At 39.0% G+C, this 23,113-nt stretch overlaps 1 protein-coding gene across 2 annotated transcripts; it reads left to right on the top strand.

The window, feature by feature from the left end:
- The first annotated feature begins 3,412 nt into the window (after window positions 1-3,412).
- Window positions 3,413-22,828, top strand: LOC117995244 (solute carrier family 15 member 1-like). Of its 2 annotated transcripts, none has more exons than XM_069509060.1 (15): window positions 3,413-3,519; window positions 4,060-4,201; window positions 4,765-4,851; window positions 5,595-5,679; window positions 6,825-7,014; window positions 7,533-7,615; window positions 10,474-10,653; window positions 12,039-12,275; window positions 13,146-13,391; window positions 14,516-14,619; window positions 15,127-15,255; window positions 16,723-16,966; window positions 18,389-18,496; window positions 19,722-19,865; window positions 22,418-22,828. In XM_069509060.1, the coding sequence occupies exons 1-15, from the start codon at window positions 3,438-3,440 to the stop codon at window positions 22,604-22,606; spliced, it is 2,250 nt and encodes a 749-aa protein (XP_069365161.1). In that variant the 5' UTR covers window positions 3,413-3,437; the 3' UTR covers window positions 22,607-22,828. The 2 variants fall into 2 exon arrangements, with proteins under 2 accessions (XP_069365161.1, XP_034839124.1); XM_034983233.2 differs by having other exon boundaries at window positions 15,127-15,273.
- The last annotated feature ends 285 nt before the right edge of the window (window positions 22,829-23,113 follow it).

Raw genomic sequence — 23,113 nt, 5'->3', positions numbered from 1 at the left:
CAGTATAGCGCTGTATCTTTTTCACAGGAGTGTTATAATGAAATTCAGTACAACATTATAACACTCGTTTGGATGCTTTAATGGTTATTAAGATATTGGGTGTTTTAATGTTGGCAATAAGCTAACTGTTTCAGAATCTTTTATAGAAGATTCATAATAATAAGGATGTAGATAAATACCTATTATAGATTAGGACATGACAAATTCAGTAATGATCACGGATAATATGGCTAGTGATGGGTTCACAGGATAAAGGACAACTCTTTGATGCCAAATAAGTATTATTGAGGTCTGCCTGCGTAGGGTGGTTGCGTTATTTATTTATGCCGCCTGAAAACATACAATGCCCATATTCACGGATATTAAGTAGCAAAAATATCGCGCGGTGAAAATTCGCGGTGTGTGTGGGCTTGCCCTTAGAGCAGGCAGACTGACAATATTTATTACTAGCTTATGCCCGCGACTTCGTCCGCGTGGACTACACAAATTTTAAACCCCTATTTTACACCCTTAGGGTTGATCTTTTACTATGAGATTTTAACATATGAGCTTAATAAAATATGTCATACTGCTAATTGCAAAAATATTAACTACAAAACTTCTTTATAGAAACTTCAAAACTGACAGACTTTCATACAAACTTCAAACCCCTATTTTACCCCTTTAAGGGTTGAATTTTGAAAAATCCTTTCTTAGCGGATACCTGCGTCATAATAGCTATCTGCATGCCGAATTTCAGCGCGATCCGTCCAGTAGTTTGAGCTGTGCGTTGATAGATCAATCAGTCAGTCAGTCACCTTTTCCTTTTATATATATAGATATCACAGATTTTGTCTTATTAATCTGTGGACCCATCACCAGTAAGTATAATCCGTAAAATTTTACTCCTCCTTAAGTTTTTGTGTCAAATTTCATGTCAAAAGTACGTTTTTAGGCCTTATTTTAAAGGTGAACCGTACTTTTGACATGACAGCTGACCCATAGATTTAAAATGGCGCGTGAGGAGTCATTTTGTACGGACTAATATATCCGTAATCGTTAGCAAAGCTTCCATTCTATTTTTTGATCGCCATTTTCCGCCAAAAACAAGTTTAAAATTCTATTTATTAAAAAATAGTTTGTTTTTATTATGTAGGTATATAGGTACCTACTTTTATTTTAAAGATAATATATTGATCTCTATAGAAGCTTTAGGTGCGGAATGCCTCTGTGAGAGTACAAGATAATATAAATTTTTTTTTAAAGTCAGCCATTACAGCAATTGCGATAGTATAAGTCCTGCAAATTGCTGATGGTATATTTTTACTTATATATACGTCAAATTACGTCAAAATGATGTCATTTCGATGTTAATGAGCAGGAGTTAATGAGACATTGTTCCAGCGCAATAGCAATTTGCGGGACTTATAACCATGTTATAACAACGTCGTATAAGGCTAGTGAGTTATTTGATTGTTTATCGATTTAAAAACCGTTTTTTTTTTCGAAATAGTCTCTTAAGTATATTCCGTATAAAATGACTCCTCACGCCATTTTAACTATATGGGTCAACTGTCATGTCAAAAGTACGGTTCACCTTTTAAATAAGGACTAAAATCGTACTTTCGACATGAAATTTGACACAAAAAGTTAAAATGGCGCGTGAGGAGTTAAATTTTACGCGATAAAAGTTTCTTATATAGAACTCAGCAGCATAATAAATTGTCATTGCTACCTTTAAATTATTGCTTGACATTTCTATAGTACGCGTCAGGCTGAAATGGCAATCGGGGAGGGAACGCCCCGGACACCCGCACAGCCCCCGCGCTAACCCGGTGCGAGCGAACGCGGGTGTGCGGGACGTCGCCCCGACTCATACCCCGATTGCAATCTCCACCTATCGCGGATTATATTTCAGTTATTGAGTCAAATCTCTACAATAGTCTATATATAGTCTCTAGAAAACCGACAATGGCTTTTTGTAGACATAGTAGGTACGTAACTTGGTTATGCAAGTAAAATAAATTTTGTGTTTCTTACTTCAAAATAACTAGGTATATCAAGAAAGATTTCTGGAATGAATGTTCGTGTTTTAATCATAACAGATAATATTAATAAAATAGAAACATGGTATGTTTTACATCGCATCTGTAGTCGAATTTGATGAAGCTAACCAAGTTACGTTCTATTATTTGTTGTCACCCGTATACCTAATTAGTGCAGATCGTTCACTATAACTAATAGCCTGCTATCACAGTTTAACGAAATACTACCAGTTGTTCGACGCCTTTGACGTCGAGCGATGCCGCCGCTCGTGTAGGTATATACGTGTTCCTACGCAAATATGCAAGGGTTGTCACAAAATTGGGATTAAAATCGCGGGGAAATCGCTGAAATTTTAGACCCTTGTTCTGTTGCTATCATGTTAGCACCATTGCTTTATTCCGTAGAACTTAGGGTTTTTTATTGTGTGATTTGCAATGGTACCAATATAACGTCAGGGAGTCAAGTTATAGTGAACGGTCTGTAGACACGGTGTGTTTCCATTGCACCTTTCAGTCGAAATTAATAAAGCTAAACAAGTTACGTTCTGTTCAGTTGATTCTAAATAAAACATTTTTTTTCAATTTGGCTGTTTGCTTAAATCATCCTCAACAAAAAAAACCGGCCAAGTGCGAGTCAGGCTCGCGCGATGAGGGTTCCGTACTACAGTCATATTTTTGCGACATTTTGCACGATAATTAAAAAACTATGATGCATAAAAATAAATAAAAATCTGTTTTAGAATGTACAGGTGAAGACGATACCCCACTTAATATAGTCACTCACTTCGAAAGTTGAAAATACTAATTATTAGTTCTTGACCACAATTTAATTTTTTTTGTGTGATCTAACCCTAAATTCACGGTTTTCAGATTTTTCCCCAAATGTCAGCTATAAGATCTACCTACCTGCCAAATTTCATGATTCTAGGTCAACGGGAAGTACTAAGGGAAGTACCCTGTAGGTTTCTTGACAGACAGACGTAACCTTCGATCATAGAAAAAAGGTAACGCTACTATAGGGTGTAAGGTGCGGGCAAGTGAGAGTCGAGGTAACTGCATTCTCTGAGTCGTCGTGTAGTACCTTTGACCATAGACAAAGGATCTTCAGCCTACGCATTCATCCAAGGTAATCATTCATCCAAGCTACTACGCCTCTCGTTAGAGAGTTCCGTAGTAGGTACTGAGTACTATCCAAAGAGTATACGTACGTCATAATCAGTCATAATATAATCACTACGTTTGTACGAGGTTTGTCAGGTTTGTACTATCTACGCGTATGACAACAATGTTTGACAAAGTTTTCGTTTGACTGATACCTCATAACTGCCACCATTAAAACATTGTTTAAAAGTGTTTTTTATTCCAGGATATACCTAAATATTCTGAAATCATAATTCAATAAATTCTTCAGATATGCCGCACGGGCATCCCACTTCAATATTCTGTATAATTGCAACAGAATTTTGTGAGAGGTTTTCCTTTTGTGGCCTAAGAAGTAAGTTCCATTCCACTCCAATCAATTCTGAGAGTGCGCTGGTTGCCGCCATACACGGTCCCCCTAGGCAGACTAGAGTGAATGACTTAGGCCTCATTCCTATTTCCTAATAAGTTCCATATGGATCCGAGACATGGTCGCTAACTATGGGCCTCACAAGAAAGCTCAGAGTCACTCAGCGGGCGATGTAGAGACCTATGCTTATGAGAACTATACTAACCGACAGCTCAACGGGCTGCGAAGCTGGAGTGGCAATTGGTAGGGCATATATTTCGCAAAACCGATAGGCGTTGGGGTTTCAAGGTGCTGGAATGGCACCTCGCACCGGAAGTCGCAGGTTTGGAAGACCCCCCATTAGGTGGACGGATGACATCAGACGATTGACGAACCGCAGGGAGCCGCTGGATTCAGGCGGCGCAAGACCGTGGCGTGTGGAAGTCCCTACAAGAGACTTATGCCCAGCTGTGGACATCTATCGGTTGATGAATATGATGATAATAATAAGGTGTTAATTTGAAATTATATTTACTTTGAACGTAGCTATCTTGTCGTTATATCTACGGAACATCCTGTGCCTTCACGAAAATGCTGCCACTGTGGTGTACCATATATTCATCATGATGTGTTATACAATGCCATTGATGGGAGCTCTACTGGCGGACAATTACATTGGCCGATATAGGTTAGTGATTAGAAACGACATCGACATTGTAAACTTTCAGTTCAACCCGCTAAAGTAAACTTTGTATGAGAAGTAGATCCCTATCATATTTCTGATGTCTGATGAGAAGGAACTCGGCGGTTACCCTTTTCAAAAATAAAATAAAAAATTATTAATATTTCAACATAGGTATGGCTATGTAAACTATTGTGAGTGATATCCATAATAAATTAAGCAGAGGCTCATTGAAAATTCACAGGTTCGAAACTAGTGGGGCTTACTTCGATTAACGTGTGAGTTCAGTCGACAGACATTAGGTAGGCACCTACCTACCTATATTTACAATAATATTAATATTAAAAAAAATTGTTTGTTCACGGCCCGTAGGTACATACATTCGCGCATCGTACATCCGATTGAGTTGAAACTTTGTCCTAAAGTATACTGCTTTTGTTGGGACTTGCGGAAAGTTTCTGACATTACCATATTATCAACGAACGTAGCACACGAATCGCATTACAACTATGCCGCGCTAAACATAAAGTTAATTAAAATGCTACGTTGTTGGCTTTATTCCGTTTCAGAGTAATTCTATATTTTTCTATAATTTACTTTGTTGGGACTCTACTGCTGTGTTGCTCTGCCATACCGCCGTTGATGCTGCCTCCAACGTAAGTATTGACTAGTCTTATGGAACATCAACACCTGCGAGCTTATGAGTTGCTCAGATTGTAGGAGTGTTCCTAAGTGGATAAGGTTTAACAGTTTGTTGTGCGCCTTCAACTTGATCCACAAGTTGAAGTTCTGCTCATGAGGAAGTAGTACTGCTCATGAGGAGCTCAGCTCGCAGCGTTCCTTTATAAATCACATCTGGTAATTTAGGAGCTCTAGACGACTGGCGGGAACATATCTGCACATGGGTCTATTATGATTGTGCTGTCCTTAATTAAGTGTAAATCTTGTGTAATGAGTAGGTACTATAATAGTGCAACGCGTGTAACATTTCAGTTTCCTAAGCTATGATAGCCTAGTAGTTAGGACGTCCGCCTTCTAATCGGAGGTCGGGGATTCGATCCCGGGCACGCACCTCTAACTTTTCGAATTTATGTGCGTTTTAATTAATTAAATATCCCTTGCTATAACGGTGAAGGAAAACATCGTGAGGAAACCTGCATGCCTGAGAATTCTCCACAATGTTCTAAAAGGTGTGTAAAGTCTACAAATCTACACATGGCCAGCGTTGTAGATTATGACCAAAACCCTTCTCACTCTGAGAGGAGATCAATGGGAGCCGGCAATGGGTTGATCATGACGATTTTGGTTTCCACTTCGCTCCTTGACCGTTGAGTTATTGAGGCTATATTTTTGTTTTTTGTAGCCAATGATATTTATTCACTTATTACCTATATTTCAGTTCCATGTCAATGATTGGTCTGGTGTTGATCGCAACAGGTACTGGTGGGATTAAGCCATGTGTGGCAGCTTTTGGGGGTGATCAGGTAATGATTGTACATCATTATAGCATAATAGACCATACACCATGGTAAACATTTACAGTGCCAAAGTCATTTTGTATATTCAGTGGGGACTTAAGAAGTGCGTTGCATACATCCTTTCTGCTATTGCACATTTTAGGACTTCCTCCTAAGTTGATTGTAGTGTCTCGGTACGGCAGTTGTGCGGATATAGTATAGGTAGGTATACATTTGTGCTAAAAATATTTCTCGTAGGCTAACTTTCGATAGACACACAGTAAACCTGAACAAAAGGGGTCCTTTATACATGTATGATAAAACGGCTTTACTCACATATTTCGTCGACGTTAACCCAACGTTTAGTTTTGAACAGTTAGTTACGTGAGTAAATCCGTTTTAGCATATACATGTATAATGGAAATCACTCACTATACTTAGTTTAAACGCTAAAATAAGGGGTCCTCTATGAATATGAACGCAGCGCATATAACGCAGTAATCAAATACAAATACTATTAAAATATACTAAAAGCCGTACTCAGAGTCGCTAATCGTTACTTAAGATTGAGTTAAAACGAGACATTTAAATGTTGTATAGAAGCAGGCGTTACTTTGCGGAAGTCCATGATATACCTACAGTGAACCAAAAGCTTAATTTGCTATAATCCGCTGAAACAGATCGAATCTGTATGGTGCAACATGCAGCATGCGAAATGCATCGCCTGCCCTCCCACTGCTAAACATGCAGGAAGAAGCAGCCACTCGGCAAGCAATACGCACCACAATCACGCAGCACCACACAAATCCCAAATACACTCGACGCACGTTTCGCCCCGACACCGGAGCATTCTCAGGAGATGTAGACCTTACAATTCACAATTGCATTGTGCATTGTAAGGTCTACATCTCCTGTAGGTGTGCTAGGCAGCAATGTAGCGGAACAGTGCTGCCTAGCTCGGAATGTAATCTCATATAAGCTTATAGAGATTGTATGGGGACCAGTAGTGCCGCGACAGCACTGTTGCGGCAGCACTGCTGCGTGCAGCGTGGTTCGGAATCATACCTTTAGTTACGCAATACGGTGGCATGTAGGTATGCGTTGCGTTCATACGCACTAAGGAACCACTACCTTTAAATGTAGGCATAATAATTATAATAGTTTTTTCGCAGTTTCGTTTACCAGAAGACAATAACCAGTTACAGAAGTTTTTCTCTACGTTCTATTGCATCGTGAATCTAGGCGGCTTTATGGGCATGGTTGTCACGCCGGCGCTACGCAGGGGTGTCATGTGTTTCGGTGATGACGCCTGCTATGCGCTCGGCTTTGGATTTCCGGCTATACTTGTTTTAATTTCTATTGGTCAGTATCTCTTTCGAGTCAAACAGAACTTATTCAATAGTTATTTTTATGTATAAAACGTAGGAATACTACCGTTTTCTTATACTGTGCAGAAAACGGAAGGTTGACGAACCAACTCCGAACTAGCATAGACACCCTTGTACATTTCGTATGACGTTTGTTGCGAATATATTAGAACGGGTCATATATTATGGTGTTACGAATACCTAGTCCGGGTCTTAAACTATATTAAGAGAAGTTTCCCTAAGCGCATTCCAAGATTTACTATAATTAAGCCCGTGTAACTTTAAAACTAAGTACACATATTCACAGAAACCGAACCCTAGAAAAATATTTATTTCTTGAACGTATCTCCAAAAATTTATGGAGTTTGATTCGCTAATATTCAAAATATAACTAAAATACGTCTGTATGGAGTGCGCTACGACTAAACTCAAAAGGCGTTCACATTACGAAGCGTCATTCAGATCAGATCGTCCTACCAATACGTGGTCTTAATTTTTCCTCTTTGTTAATAGTTATTTTTGTGATGGGAAAACCTTGGTACAGGATTAAACAACCACGAGATAACGTTACTTTGAAGTTTGTTGCATGTGCATGGGTGAGAAAAATACCTATTAATTCATCATCATCGATAACCGATAGACGTCCACTGCTGGACATAGGTCTCTTGCAGAGACTTCCACACGCCACAGTCTTGCGCCGCCAGAATCGCTGCGACTCGTTTGATATCATCCGTCCACCTACTGAGGGGTCTTCCAAGCTGCGTTTTCCGGTGTGAGGTTGCCTTTTTAGCACCTTGGGACCTCGGCATCGATTTATCGAACTATGAGTCCTGTCCATTGCCACTTCAGCTTCGCAACCCATTGACATATGGATCCGGTCGCTAACTGTGGGCCTCATAAGTGATGGAGAAAGCTATGCTTGAAGTTTCTTTGCGTGATCAAATTAGAAATAAATTTTGAAATTTTCCATCTTGGTTTTTTATTACTTGTTGTTATGGAAGCAATAGAAATACACACTGTGAAAATTACAACTATCTACCTATTATGGTTCAAGAGATACAGCCCGCTGACAGACAGACGGACAAACTGACAGACAGTGAGGGCTTAGTGATAGGGTCCGGCTTCCTACGAATACGGAACGCTAAAAAGCAATTTTCAAAAAAAACATAATATTTACTATGATTTCTATTTCATTTCGAATTTATGATAGTTAGTAGTATCTAATTATTTAGATTATAATAATATATCAGTAGGTAAACAATAGAATTTTATAAGAATTTTATTATTAAGTTCTAATATTTCTTAGTTTCAAAGCGATTTGAAAACCGGTTTTCAATATCGTTTACATAAAGAAATCAGAACAGGAAATGTACTGCCAGCGGCGGATATTGCTTATCGAGCACAATATTGTATTTAATACATAAATAGTAAGGTGCCGTCTTGCAACATAAAGGATGGCGTTCACTAGAGACGGGTCGGTCGGATTTTCTATGTATGTATGTTTTATCCGTCCCGCTGCACGAACGAACAAAATTAAAATTAAACTTCCAAAAAATCCTAAATGGTCACATAAACGGAAAAATGGTTCAGGAAACCTAACTAAGTATGATTTTAAAAGACCTAATGGTGCCTAGTGAGTGCCATATTGTTTTTTCATACTGCATATCTTTAGTAGCACTCAAAAGATTGAGACAAATCTATTGGTATAAGAATCATCAAAACCTGTGCGCACGGAGTCGCCGGAACTCCGTGCTCATAGGTACGACAACTTCTATATTTAAATTCATTACAGATTCTCGTAACGTAACGTGACCACACGAGTAGATATTGTGTGACGTGACGGTCGCCGTCGATTGAGTTGCCGGTCGACTAGTCGACCGTGCGTAATGACTCTTTAGCCTGTGTCGACCGCTACGGCAAGCGTAGTGCAGCGTAGCCCTGAGCTACGCGATTTCGTCAGCGTAGACGCGTTTATTTTCGATTTCTTTCGCATTGACTGCGGGTGCGGGTACGGGTACTGCCGAATCGCGCAGAACTGCTCGCGCTACATCGAACAACAGTGTCAGTTTCCCTGGTATGGCGAGTAGTGTTTTCTTTGGCTCTAATCAATATTTTTTAGAAAATAAGTAAAATCTAGGTACCTACAGAAAACCTTAGAAAGTGCGAGCGAAGCGAGCGCAAAATTTTTCAAAAAAATATCGCTGTAGTGAGATATTCGCTTTTGTTTTGGCACCTTCCAAAATCAAAGCCAAAGCCTTCAGTTTTACAATCCATTGAGTTATGCCGGTTACTCTGGTTTTTCTACAGATATCCTGATTCTTGATTTGGTCACGTAGAAAAACTCCGAGCATAGCTCTTTCCGTCGCCCGCTGAGTGACTCTGATTATTTTTATGTTCCATGCTTCGGAGAAACAAATGCGAACCTTAAATCTCACAAACATATTCTTTCATTTGTTAACTGGAAATGTATTGTTACGTTATTGAGGAGCATTATAAATTGTGTGCTAGGTGTTATTGATGGCCCAGCGTCGATAATGCCAAAGGGTACTCGGCACATCCATCATTTCAATAGAATCGCTATAGGAAAATAGGATCAATCAATTTCCTATTGCCATGCACTGTCCTTTTTATTTGGTAATATTTGTTAACATATTTTTTTGGAATTTTCATCCAAGTGATCATTTAGTGCTTGTTATTTAAAAAGTTCATTTATATTGAGATTTGTGTTCAGTATTTTCTCTCTAGCATACCTAGTACAAAATAAAGTCTTTTAAGTACTCGTGGATACGTCATAACCCGCGTAGAATTACCTACATCTTAAAGCGCTCGGTACATTTCATAATATGGTGGCTTTTCATTATTACACTTGATTTATTTATCGATCCCCATTCCCGATCAATGATTTGATGATTGATTGAATGATGAAAAAGTTTATCGATATGGCCACTAAACGCACAGCTATTTCCTAATACACATTTTTAGGGTTCCGTACCTCAAAAGGAAAAAACGAACCCTTATAGGATCACTTTGTTGTCTGTCCGTCTGTCTGCCGTGTCTTTCAAGAAAACCTTTAGCGTACTTCCAGTTGACCTAGAATCATGAAATTTGGTATAGGTAGGTCACACAGCACAATTAAAGGGAAAAATCCGAAAACTATGAAATTGTGATCATATCAAAAGAAAAAATTAAAATGTGTTCATGGACAAATATTGGTATTTTCAACTTACAAAGAAAGATAACTATATCAAGTGAGGTACTATATGAAAGGGCTTTACTTATTATTTACTTTACATTCTAAAACAGATATGTAGGCTACTTTTATACTGGACAATCGAAGAGTCCCCAGGGGATTATAAACACCTAAATCTATCGAAATATAGTGACTTACGCGATGCGAATCATATTAATGCGCCTTTATTAGCATCAAATACCTAATCGGTTTATTATGTTTCAGTATGCTTTAAAGAAACGTATCAATTACGACCGAAATATAGATGGTCCACCAAATGAGCACTGGTTGGATTATTCTATAGACAAGTATGGAGAGAAACTTGTTACTGATATGAAAATTGTGTTCTCTATATTATATTTGTATTTGCCTGTACCGATTTTTTGGTCCCTCTTTGATCAACAGGTTAGTTTATGCTTTTGTTTTATTTAAATTAGTAAAAAACATGTTTTAATTATGACTTCCTTACCCCTACAAAAATTATTTATGCGGAAACTAAATTAATGAATATCCTACAAATGTATTACTATAATACATGCATATTAATTAAAAAAATTATATCAAAGACACTACATTCTAAATTATCATTTAAAACTAAAAGGGAACTGGGAGACCGACTTTTACGTAACGTTGATAACATCTTTCTAAAAGGTTCACGCACTAATTACGGTAAAAAGAATATAACTTTTGAAGGAGCACAAATGTTTAGTAAAATACCCACAAAAATTAAAAATATTAGTAAGATAAACATTTTCAAAAAGAAACTGATTTTTTTGTTATTATAAATATCTGAGTCCGGCCCTGCCGGCAAAGTGTATGAGTATTGCCATATTTTATACTACCCGCTATTTTTACGATCGTGTTGTTGCTTGCCACCGCGCTGTGCCGAAAGATAAAATTAGTTTAAGTTTTGTTACTATAATTTCTCATTAAGTGAAATTTGTATATCTGATTTCTTTTGAGAATAAAATTCTTTAACCACACGTTTGATGACCCTGATGTTGACTTTATAAGTGCGAGGTTCCGGGTTTGATTCCTGGCAGGGTTAATTTAGGATTTTAAAATTCTAAACTTAAAATGGCATAAGGGGGTTTTAACTGACCTGCACCCCAATTGTGTAAGAATAACCATTTCATGGCTATCGCAATCGTCAAGAATTCTGCCCTTTGATTGGCTGTGAAAAAATGTAAACAGCGAATCGACCAATCAAAGGGCAGAATTTCTTGACGATTGCGATAGCCATGAAATGGTTATTCTTACACAATTGGGGGGCAGGTGCCGGCATAACCGCCAAGTGATTTTGTGTTCTGGTAGGTACGTTAGCATAGATACCGATTCGGGATGGATAATTAATGCGATACGCTACTTATATTATCTTTGTCTGTAAATGAAGAGATAAGAAGTATAAAAAATTAAAATATTAAGGAGGCCTCTGCATCTGATGCAGTTCAAAGTTATCAATTATCCTTTTTTTGTCATACTTTTAATAATACCTACTTATATTAAGATTTTACATCTCGCGAACGTTTATGGAATTCGAGGGTAAACACATTTTAACGATAAAGTAAGATGGGCCTTAAATGACTTATTGTAAAGGTCAAGTTTGTCCATACACCTTGTGCCAGTATTTAAGGCGGAAACATTGAGAAATAAAAAGCAGTGGTAATAAAGTGGTAATAAAGACTTTAAATTAGGATATTTCGGTTAATTTTACTCTGATGTTATTGTGTTTCAACACTGGAATTTAATCAACGTTGGCGAAATGTAACTATGTATTACTAACCCTACAGGGTTCCCGTTGGACTTTTCAAGCTTCGAGATTGCGAAGCGAACTTTTTGGTATAGCTCTGATGCCTGATCAGCTCCAAGTGATGAACCCTGCTATGGTACTCCTTATGATACCAGTGTGTCCCGGTGGTGCTTGGCCAGTTTTACCTGAACTCTCGTCTCTGCACAAAATGTTTGCTGGAGGAATCCTTGCTGCAATGGCTTTTTTTTGTGCTGCCATACTTCAGATAAGCATAGAGGTATTGTAAAAGATAAGTTAAAAGTATATCGCTTATAGTAATGAATCGCTGGTATAGCGCATAACTCAGTAGGCTTCTGCATTAGTAGAGCTGTGCGTGAGGGATGGCAGTTGTCTCAAGTTGCAAAATCACTGAGCTCTCGCGTCACGTCATCACACTGACACCCCTCCTGCACCGCTCCATGCAGTAACTTTCGGAACTTTCGATGATACTTAAGATTAGTAGGTATAGTTATAGAGTTACTAACATTTTGCGCAAGAAATAAAGTAGTTAAGTATATTTTATATACTTAAGGAAGTAAACAGAAGGAACTCTGCTGAAGTCATTTCTTCGACGGGCTCATGCAGCCGACACTTACTCTTTACGTAATACTCATTTCCAGCATTGAAAGATGCGTCGCAGGCTGATATTTGCGGCTATTTCGGGTGACTATGCCATACCATCACATTTAGATGACACATTTTAAGTGCTTATTGATTGCCTGAGACGGCTCGGCGCATCCTACCAGCTGTGCGTTGCAAGAGGGTGACAGGACAGTGACGTTGAATTCCTTGATTTTTACGTCAACTGTTACCTTCCCACAACCCACACCCTGCCTCACGCGTATTCTCACGGCTCAAATGCTTAGTAATAAGCTAGGCTGATTCATAGTTCCATGGTTATACCCACCTTATATTTGATACTTTTCCATATTCATATTTCATGCAAACGCATTTTGTATTTTTTGTGTAAATAATATTACAAAACTTTAACTGAATAGTTAGATGTAAAATGTTAGACCGGACATCGAGTTCAAACTTAGTAAAAAGGGAGGAAGCTAGTTGAGATTAAGTAATAAGTTTTCAACAAATTGATCAAGCACCATTGCAGCGATCGACACTACAAGTACCAGGGCATCATCAAACCGGCATTATTTTGCTCAACACTTTGACGTGCTCTGTGGAGTTAGCAGTGAGCGGGGAAGGACTTGTGCACGTTGAGCCAGGCGGCACGGCAGTTGTGACACCGTTGCCACGTCTCACCTATGCAATTGTAGCAACCTGCCCGAAGAATTGCGCCGGCAGGATTATGAAACGACGCTGTATTAAAATTAAATTGAGAACTGTAGCGGGAATGGTAAGTAAGCCAAGCACACTTAGGGCTATTTTCTGGACACGCGCCGCGTTGCGCGTTGCGTGGTGCGTGGCGACCATCGATATAAATGAAAAGATATGCGCAAGCAAACAAAAATTTTCACGGTTTTGGAACCAAATAAATCACGAACGAAACGAACGGAGAGCGGAGGCTTAGATAAGGTCCCATTGGCTGGCACCCTTCGGATATGAAACCCTAAAAAGAAAGCATGCTCGGTCAGTCGGCACCATTCCACTAAATCACTACCTACAATATCTACATATGTGGCAACCCTAGGTAATTGTTTCACGAGGCCATATCAAGGACCTCGGGAAACAATTACTGCGTTGCACTCATCGCGACCTTCCCGACCTATTGATAGCGACGGCACAACTGTGAAATTTTGAGCTTTTAAAACTAGTAGTCCAGTCACTTTAGCATAAAAAAACCGGCCAAATGCGAGTCAGACTCACGCACCGAAGGTTCCGTACTATAGTCGTGTTATTTCGACATTTTGCACGATAAATCAAAAACTATTATGCATAAAAATAAATAAAAATTTGTTTTAGAATGTACAGGTAAAGCCCTTTCATATGATACCCACTTGGTAGGTACCTATAGTTATCTTACTTTAAACATTGAAAATACTAATTATTTGTTCTTGAACACATTTTAATTATTTTTTTGTGATGTAACCACCAATTCATGGCTTGCGGATTTATTCCTGAATAAGCTGAATTTTGGTATATCTATCTTCATTTTGGCGTTCGAAAAGTTGTCTCAAAAGTCACATAAAATTTCGTGTATATGTATGTTTGTAAGTTATTCAAGGTCAAAGGTATAAAAATAGTTTTTCGTGATTATCTCGGTTCCTATTACTCCAATAGTTTAGATGTGTTGCAATGCAATCTGACGGTAAAGAGATTTCAGTGGACAATCTTCTTTAAAAAAAAATCTGCAGTAGGTAGGTTTTCGTGTAAGTCTTACTAGTGAAATAGTGCATAGCGTATTCCCCACTTACCACACAGATTTATCTGGTTAAGACGGCAAATTAAGCTTGTAGTTCGTTGACTTAAGTAAAGACAAAGCAAAGTAGCGCCTGCTTCAATCCAATATTTCGTTTTCAGTTTATGCCAGTCATCGTTGGACAAAACTCGGACGATCAGTTATCATTCTACTTCATGGACCCTGGGCCGTTTGCGAAGTCATTAACGGGCAAACCAAAATTAAAGTAAGAATCATTACAAAGCGCGAGGGCATGGCAACGCATCGTCAACTGTACGGCTCGATTTATGACACTGAACGCACTTTTGATTTATTAATATGATACAATGGAACTACTGACTTAGGTACTGTTAGGTCGATTGTTGATAAGGTGTTATATGAACTGATGGAAGTCTGGATGCGGCCTAACACGCTCTGACATTCGCGGGGAGTCTATGGTTTTGACTAGACTCTAGACTCTATGGTGAGGCTTGGAGGATGGATAGTTCATTGTACCGACTTGTAAATTAATTAAATAAGAAACAGTGATTAAAATGTATGTTAAAGTATCTCAAAGTGGTTTTCATCTTAACAGTAGGTACTTATAATATTTATATTTCATATTATATTCATATTATATGTAGTTCCATTGCATCATCAACTACCGATGTTTCAATAATAGGTATACTTAGTATGTTATAGCCTTTCCGATGGTCTCCTCAAATTGTAATGTATACTTAGTATTCGGTTTCAGGGTGGTATACATAGGTGATACAGGGCCAAACAAGAACGTATCCATAGAGGTGGAGACTGACAAGCGGCTTTGTGATGTATACTTCGTGTCAGACGCGCCTGTCGATCACATCGGCGAGTCAGCTTACATGTGTGTTCAGCCCGGCAAGTAAGAGTACACCACCAGTCAAAGTTAATCATTATACATGCACCCACTTACACACGCGTACGCATATATATACACACACGCACGCACGCACACACACGACACATTGCTTGGGTATTTTTTAAGACCTATTTTTTAAGACCTATCAGTTTGTTCGTCAATATAATCTATATTTAAGACTGAGGAGGACCTAAGTATGCTACAAGCAGATTTTCTTTTGATATAGGTACCTACTATTTAATTACTAACTCGAATTTTTTTTTGCTTCTTGTTCTACTTTCTGTGTTATAGTTATATCCGCTGAATCAGATTTTTATAAAGCGATGAGAAAATACTTGACTACAAAGTAAAGTTATAGCAGTTTTACATCTTTATTTGCTTTTGTTTACTTACTGAGACATTGTACAGTATGCTAATTACACTAGCCGTCAATTCAAGCGTCAGCGTTTATTGTAAAAGTGAGAACTGTTCTTCGCTTTAGATAAAAGTTGTCGATAGCACGCTACAGTGCTCACTGGAAAATCGGAATGAATCGGAAATGAAATGTTGAAAAATGTAACTACACTGAAAGCTACGGGAAAAATATTTAATTAATTTGGTCTATTGGTACCGTTTAAGGCACACATAAATATTTTTTTATAATTTCATCAATATTTAGGCACCTGCCAATTTATTTATTCACATTAATTGACACTCGATGCAAATTGTAGTATCAATCTAGATTTACAGCGATCACGCACTCATCCGATCCGAATCCAAAAAAATACGGATATAAAAAATATCTACGACATACCTGTCATAAGCTACCATACAAATAGTAAGTAAAACAAAAAGGAACGTATTTTCACGGATTTGGATCGGATAAGTACGTGATCGCTCTTAAAATAATTAAATCGAGATTGAAACTTCGATTCGGTTTATTAAGCTTTAGCTTGACTTGTAGTGTTTGTTTGTAATGTACCATTCGAGGCAATCTTGTTATATTACAGGTGACACAGATTGACTTCTAACGTGTATCATTCGAGCTCTTAGCTTAAGTATGCTCCATTTTTACGACTTGCACTTGCGATTTGCTCTTGCGACGACGCTACCTGCATTGACTAACACTCAAAGGGAATTCGCGAACTAACCGACAATCGAGTGGAGCACGCGGCGCTCGCCACGAATGATACATTACAAACTAACGTTACTTACAAGTCAGTCTTTGGTTAGAGTTACAAAAACTCGAAATGTTACACCAAAATGTTTCAAGTCTTAACAGCTTTAGATTTTAATTCTAGATTAATTATAAAATGCGCAAAGTTGGCTATTTTCTGGATTGCCAGTCAGAATGAGAAGAAAATCAGCCTTTCGGTTGCGATCATACGCACTCCTTGAACCCCAGGAAGGAGGGGGAGGAATAGTAGATAATTTATATGTAGACTTATGTAGTAAAACAAAACCCATCCATAGATTTAGATGGCGTGCTACCAGCGCAGGCGGTGAAGTGTCAGGGTCGGGAGAAGGCTACCTCCGTGCTGGGGGTGTATACGTGTTATGCCTCCGGGAGCGACTCGGCAGGCTCGACATGGCAGTGTTGCACGCGCCCAACCCTCCAAACGAATTGAATCTAGCTTGGATAGTGCCCCAATACTTGCTAGTTTCCATGGCAGAAATTATGTTTGCAGTATCGGGCCTGGAATTTTCATTTACGCAGGTATATGATCCAGTATCTATCAGTTGGAAATAATTTCAAGCGAATCCTGCACGATACGGGATGCGAACAGCGCGAATTGGATTATCCTGTGTTCTACTGTAGAACTTCTACATAAAAGTTACACATGCTGTGGGAGGTATATCTTGTACGATGGTACAGAACCCTACGTTTGCGAGTCCGACTCGCACTTGACTGGTTTTTCAATGTAAGTAAGTTCCTTGCTGCGCAATGCTAGCAGGCATCAGCAACAACGACGAAGTAGCGGGCATCAGCAACTTTGCGTTTCCTGCGCTTGAACGCTGCGTGTATCTTTTAAAATTATACTACAAAATGTTTGGTTTTCCCTTGTGCCTCACAACGAATATGTACTGAAATAATGAATGACTAACGGCTCTAACTGCTATCGTGTTCCGAAGCGTAAATAAAATCATTTCGCTACGCATATACCAAGCCATTAATTTGGTGCAATTCGAGAAGTCGGTAGCGACTAGCGAGTATGTAGGCGAATATAAACATTGTCTATTTGTATTCTCCTATATGTTGCCCCAATATATTTTTGGTAAATATTAATGTATGTAATGTAATGTGTATATATATAACCTGTATATAGTTTCTTGACGGGCATGACACACAGACAGACAGACGATAGAAAGAAGTGATCCATACCTATAAGGGTTCCTTTTTTCCTTTTGCGGTACGGAACCCTAAAATACACAAAATGTTTCTATCACTGTCCGCTATAGACTTTTTTAAAACAACCAACCGATGTGCCCCAAACTGGTATAATTAGAAAGGCAATAATGTGAATGCATTAGGCACATTCTTTTTTAACTTAGTAAATAGTAACACACGCCGGGTATTCGCTAGTCTAAATATATAAAAGGAAAAGGTGACTGACTGACTGACTGACTGACTGACTGACTGACTGACTTACTGACTGACTGACTGACTGACTGACTGACTGACTGACTGACTGACTGACTGACTGACTGACTGACTGACTGACTGATCTATCAACGCACAGCTCAAACTACTGGACGGATCGGGCTGAGATTTGGCATGCAGACAGCTATTATGACGTAGGCATCCGCTAAGAAAGGATTTTCGAAAAGTCAACCCCTAAGGGGTTACGAGCCTCAATAGCTCAACCGGTATAGGAGTGGACTGAAAACCGTAAGGTCGACGGTTCAAACCCCGCCCGTTGCACTATTGTCGTACCTACTCCTAGCACAAGCCTGACGCTTAATTGGAGAGGAAAGGGGAATATTAGTCATTTAATATGGCTAATATTCTTTAAAAAAAAAGGGGGCAAAATAGGGGTTTGAATTCTGTGTAGTCCACGCGGACGAAGTCGCGAGTGCTGTATAATCGTCAAGTAAATTTACCACAAGTTCGGAATACCCTTCTGATTGACTTTTTCAGGCTCCGAAAAGTATGAAAACTATCACAATCGCCGCTTGGTACATGTCCGTTGCGATTGGCAATCTCATCGTGATCCTTGTTGCACAAGCCAAGATATTCCAATCTAGGGTATGCATTTTATGAAAAGGTAGCGGACAACATACCTAAGATTCTTATTTACTTACAACTTAGGAATGTTGTAAGCATTGACTTATATATTACTTCGTATGGACAGGGTTATTGAACAAACAAAATAGCACCGACTCAGTGGCGCTTCAGCACCAATGCAACCTTAGTGACGTCTGGATTTCAAACGGGTCGTTCATTAGTATCTAAGGGGTGGCGCTGATTTATTTGGTTCCTAAACCGTGAAAAAATTTGTTCGCTTGACCACATCTTGTCATTTATATCGATGCTAGTAAGCTTCTCATTTATCTTACAATGTTCAAGTTATATTTGGAGCTTTGATAGAGCTAATATGATAGCGTGTAGGGCAGCACCCGGTAGCGCAGCGGTGAGCGATGTGGAAGGTTCCGGAGTCGATTCGCGGCTAAATCAATTTTGGGACTGTATGATTTCTAAGTTGGCTCAGTTATGGTCTGGTGTAAAGAGGTTCCGTGACAGTCAAGCACGTAGATTTTTGCTGGAGTCAAGCATTTTGACTGTTTACAATGTCTGATTGATGCTTGAGTCAAGCATTTAGGTACGTGCTTGATGCGATTTTATATTTTTTGCTTGACGTGACATTTGCGTTGGCTTGGTCAAGCATAGCTCATTCGAACGTCAACTGTCAGACATGGCGGACGTCAACGCTTTGTAATGCGACAGCAGGGAAATTTATAGTAGCGAACAATGGACCGGAAAAAAGTTTTTATTATTACTCATTTTACTATACTGAGACGCCCCAGAACTCGCCGTTGTAAAAATATCGCCTCTGGACTACCTATAAGTACAACGATGATGTACGAAATGAGAAAAGTGTCTCTTGCTGCTTGACGAGCGCATTAAGCCACTTGATGGACGCATCAAGCGCGCATCAAGCAGCTTGATCAAGCAAAACAAATCTACGTGCTTGATGTCAAGCTGCTTGACCGTCTCGGAACCTCTCAAGGCTTTCCAGTTTGGTAGAAGCCATTTGCCACCCAGCAAAGCCATTCCGGTACGATGTCTCCTAGAAACGGATTTGCTCCTTTCATAATTTACTTAATTCTTACCACCTCGTTATAGCAAATTAATAACTCGAAAACCGATTACTCCCAGTACCTATTCGTACCTAAATATCATAAACTATTAATTTTGTGAAATTTTAGTGATAAACTAATTCGTTCTGTTTCAATGGAAACCCGTCGTATAGGCAATGGAGTTCTTTGTGTACGCCGGCGTTCTGACAGCGGCCATGCTGATATTCCTGCGGATGGCTCACGGTTATTGTTCTAGAACAATGGACGACGATGGCTCCTCGACTGAAAGCCGTCCTTTACTGCACCGACATTCTAGGGTTAGAAACATTCATTTATAGAGAAATTGGAATTTGACTCAAGAAAAATGGAATTTCCAATTTTCTTGAGTTTAATCAAGACAATTCTAGAGAATATTTTTCTTTTCACATTTTAGACTTATTATTATTATTACAGCAATGTCAAAAATGTTTGAAATAATTTGCTCCGTACTTTAAGTGACATCTTCTTTAATATGTAGCCTGTTTGTCTGTCCGCGCATCACGCTTTCAACTACTGAACAGATTTGAATTTTCATAAATATCAACGGATCAATATATGGAATAGTTATAACATAAAATACCGGCGAATTGTATGAGTGTTACATTTCTTTAGATATTACTCTTCGTATGATAAAATTATTGATTAAATGAACACCATTTTTTTTTAATGTGCCAAGAGCCAAAGATAACATTTCATCATTAAAGTAAAAACGAACGACGAACTGTTTCGTGCCTGTTTTCGTGTCACACTTTTGCTGTAATCAACAAAGAGGTCTCAGGCACATACCTACTCGTATCACAAAAGAAAATCTCTGCCCTATTTAAGCTCTACACAATATTTTTAACTAGGAACACAGATTTTGCGGCGATACATCTTTCTAATGTTACGAGTCATCATATATATACATCATCATCAACCCATTGCCAGAATACTACTGCTAACGGATCTCCTCTGAGAATGAGCAGGGCTTGGCCGCCACCGCGCTGGCCAAATTTAGATTAGCAGACTTCAGATACCATTGAAAACATTATGGAGAACTTTCAGCCATGCAGGTTTCTTCACGATGTTTTCATTCATGACTTTTTTAGGGTACCGTACCTCAAAAGGAAAAACAGAGCCCTTATAGGATCACTTTGTTGTCTGTCTGTCTGCCTGTCTGTCTGTCCGTCTGTCTGTCAAGAAACCTACAGGGTACTTCCCGTTGACCTAGAATCATGAAATTTGGCAGGAATGTGGGTCTTATAGCTGGCATTAGGGGAAAAATCTGAAAACCGTGAATTTGTTTCACACAAAAAAATAATTGTGATCAACTAATAATTAGTTTTTTCAATTTTCGAAGTAAGATAACTATATCAAAAGGGCTATCACATGAAAGGTCTTCACCTGTGCATTCTAAAATTGATTTTTATTTATTTTTATGCATCATAGTTTATGAATTATCATGCAAAATGTCGAAAAAATACGACTGAATTACGGAACCCTCGACTCGCACTTGGCCGGTTTTTATAAACAACTAATTGCTTAAAACCCACATAACTCCGGAAAATTAGAGGTTGTGTGTCTATTATAAAAACTCTAAGTGTGCTTATTAAAGTTTCACCAATGAATAGAAACAAAAAAGTAGGTACACAGAAACATCCCTAAGATAAGTAGGTACTTATATCCATATGTTTTAGAAGACATTCTCTGTAAATAGATTGCTCATTAATAATTTTATTCACGTGTTATTATAATTTTAAGGCACATATAATTTGAATCAGTACTAGTCGAGCATTTAACTTCTGCTAGGCAGGTAAACAATACACGGATAATCCATTCCATTTCATTAAAACTTGTCGTTTCTCTGAAAGGGAAATGAGTTTTAAATTTTTTTAATTAAAAGTTTTCACCACAAAATTGTAATGAAATTTTCAACCGACTTCAAAAAAGTGGAAGGTTCTTAATTTGACTGTATGTTTGCTAAGCGATTATTCCAGTATTTATGAATCAACTTTGATGATTCTTTTAAAAATAAAAAATAAAACCGACTTGAATAACCACAAACACTAAAACTTAAAAAGTAATTTAATCTATTACTATGTAATACACAAGAGTTAATGTAGTTCTATGATATTATTTTTTGGAATTGGTGCCAATGTGAAGTCACAAACGAAGATGAAGATAAGACCAGAAAACCTCATAATATTTCTTTTGCAGGGTCCCTAAGTGTGTAGTCCTTCAGTAGTGGGCCTGGCGAAAGGTTGAAATGATGATGATGATAAGTAGTGTGCGCACACACTAGTTTGGCTGCCATACCAAAACTACGCCAAAAGAGTGGACTTATTAGCCATGGGCTTCTACTTAATTAAAAATTATTAAATAGAATGGCATAAATTAATTTATTAATGGCAATAGACCTGATGGACTGACGCTGGTTCCCTGGGAACTGGGACGGGTGCTAATGTGGGACGCAACGTGCGTTGACACATTGCCCCGTGTCATATCAGAGAGATAGCATCAAGACCGGGCGCCGCAGCAGAAATAGCTGAAAACGGTAGCGGCGAAAGTATGCTTCTCTTATCGAGAGTTATATTTTGTTCCGTTTGCCCTGGAAACCCTGGGGCCATGGAGTCTTAGTGCAAAAAAAAATTACGAGACATTTCACCGCGATTAATAGCCTTATCTGGTGACAGAAAGGCTGGCTCATTTTTGGCGCAACGCATCAGCCTGGCTGTCCGGCGCGGAAATGCAGTCAGTATTCTTGGCATCATTCCACGCGGGCATGATTTGTACAGTAATTATAGATAAGGTGTTATTGTAATAAGTATATTTAAAATTAATTATGATTTAGATGATATCGGTGCACTCGGCGACTACAGGTACGCAACCATACAGCTGTGTAAGCCGAGAAAGCAGTGCCACGTCGTGTTTGGTCCACATGGAGCGAGCGCGAACATCAGCCTGGCCCATGTATACCGTTGTACATGTGGGCACTCCTAGCACCAACGACAAGAAAGCTACGACCTTAGCAAAGGACTAAAGACGCGAACGCACTGTTGAGTTCTGGTGTTATTTTAATTGTTTTTTCTCATTAAATTTTTTAAAGGCTATTTCCTGAACATGTAACTTACGATGTACCCCTTCGAGTGGGACTTCATTGAATAGGTTTTTTAAAAATCATTAAGGAATTTATTCGTCACACAAACTCGACGCTGCTGCCTCCATTCCGACTCGTCTACATACACGTCGTACCTACACTACTTTTAAAGGTTCGTACGCACCTGAGCGGCGCGGCGCGGCGCTTCAGCGAGCTGCACGTCGCGGCACAGAGCGTCAAAATATCATTTCTATCATTTTGTATGGCGCATATCGCACTAGAGCGGCGCTGCACAGCGCTTCACCGCGCGTTGCCGCGCGGCACGGCTGGAGAGAATATTTTGAAGCGCAGCGAAGCGACGCGCAGTGCAGTGACGCTAGTGCGACATACCCAGCGGCGCGGCACGGCGCTTCGCGCTCGTACGCGAACGGGTATAAAAGTGACGCGCAA

Source organism: Maniola hyperantus, chromosome Z (assembly GCF_902806685.2).
Source record: "Maniola hyperantus chromosome Z, iAphHyp1.2, whole genome shotgun sequence".
In the NCBI taxonomy this organism is placed as follows: Eukaryota; Metazoa; Arthropoda; class Insecta; order Lepidoptera; family Nymphalidae; genus Maniola; species Maniola hyperantus.
The sequence above is the reverse complement of the archived record's forward strand: the minus strand, read 5'-3'. Positions and strand labels throughout refer to the sequence as shown.

Coding starts and splice junctions, on each gene's coding strand:
- LOC117995244 (XM_034983233.2), top strand. CDS start 3,438: ATGCCGCACGGGCATCCCACTTCAATATTCTGTATAATTGCAACAGAA. Junction 4,202..4,764: donor AATTACATTGGCCGATATAG/GTTAGTGATTAG, acceptor ATTCCGTTTCAG/AGTAATTCTATATTTTTCTA. Junction 7,015..7,532: donor ACTTGTTTTAATTTCTATTG/GTCAGTATCTCT, acceptor CTTTGTTAATAG/TTATTTTTGTGATGGGAAAA.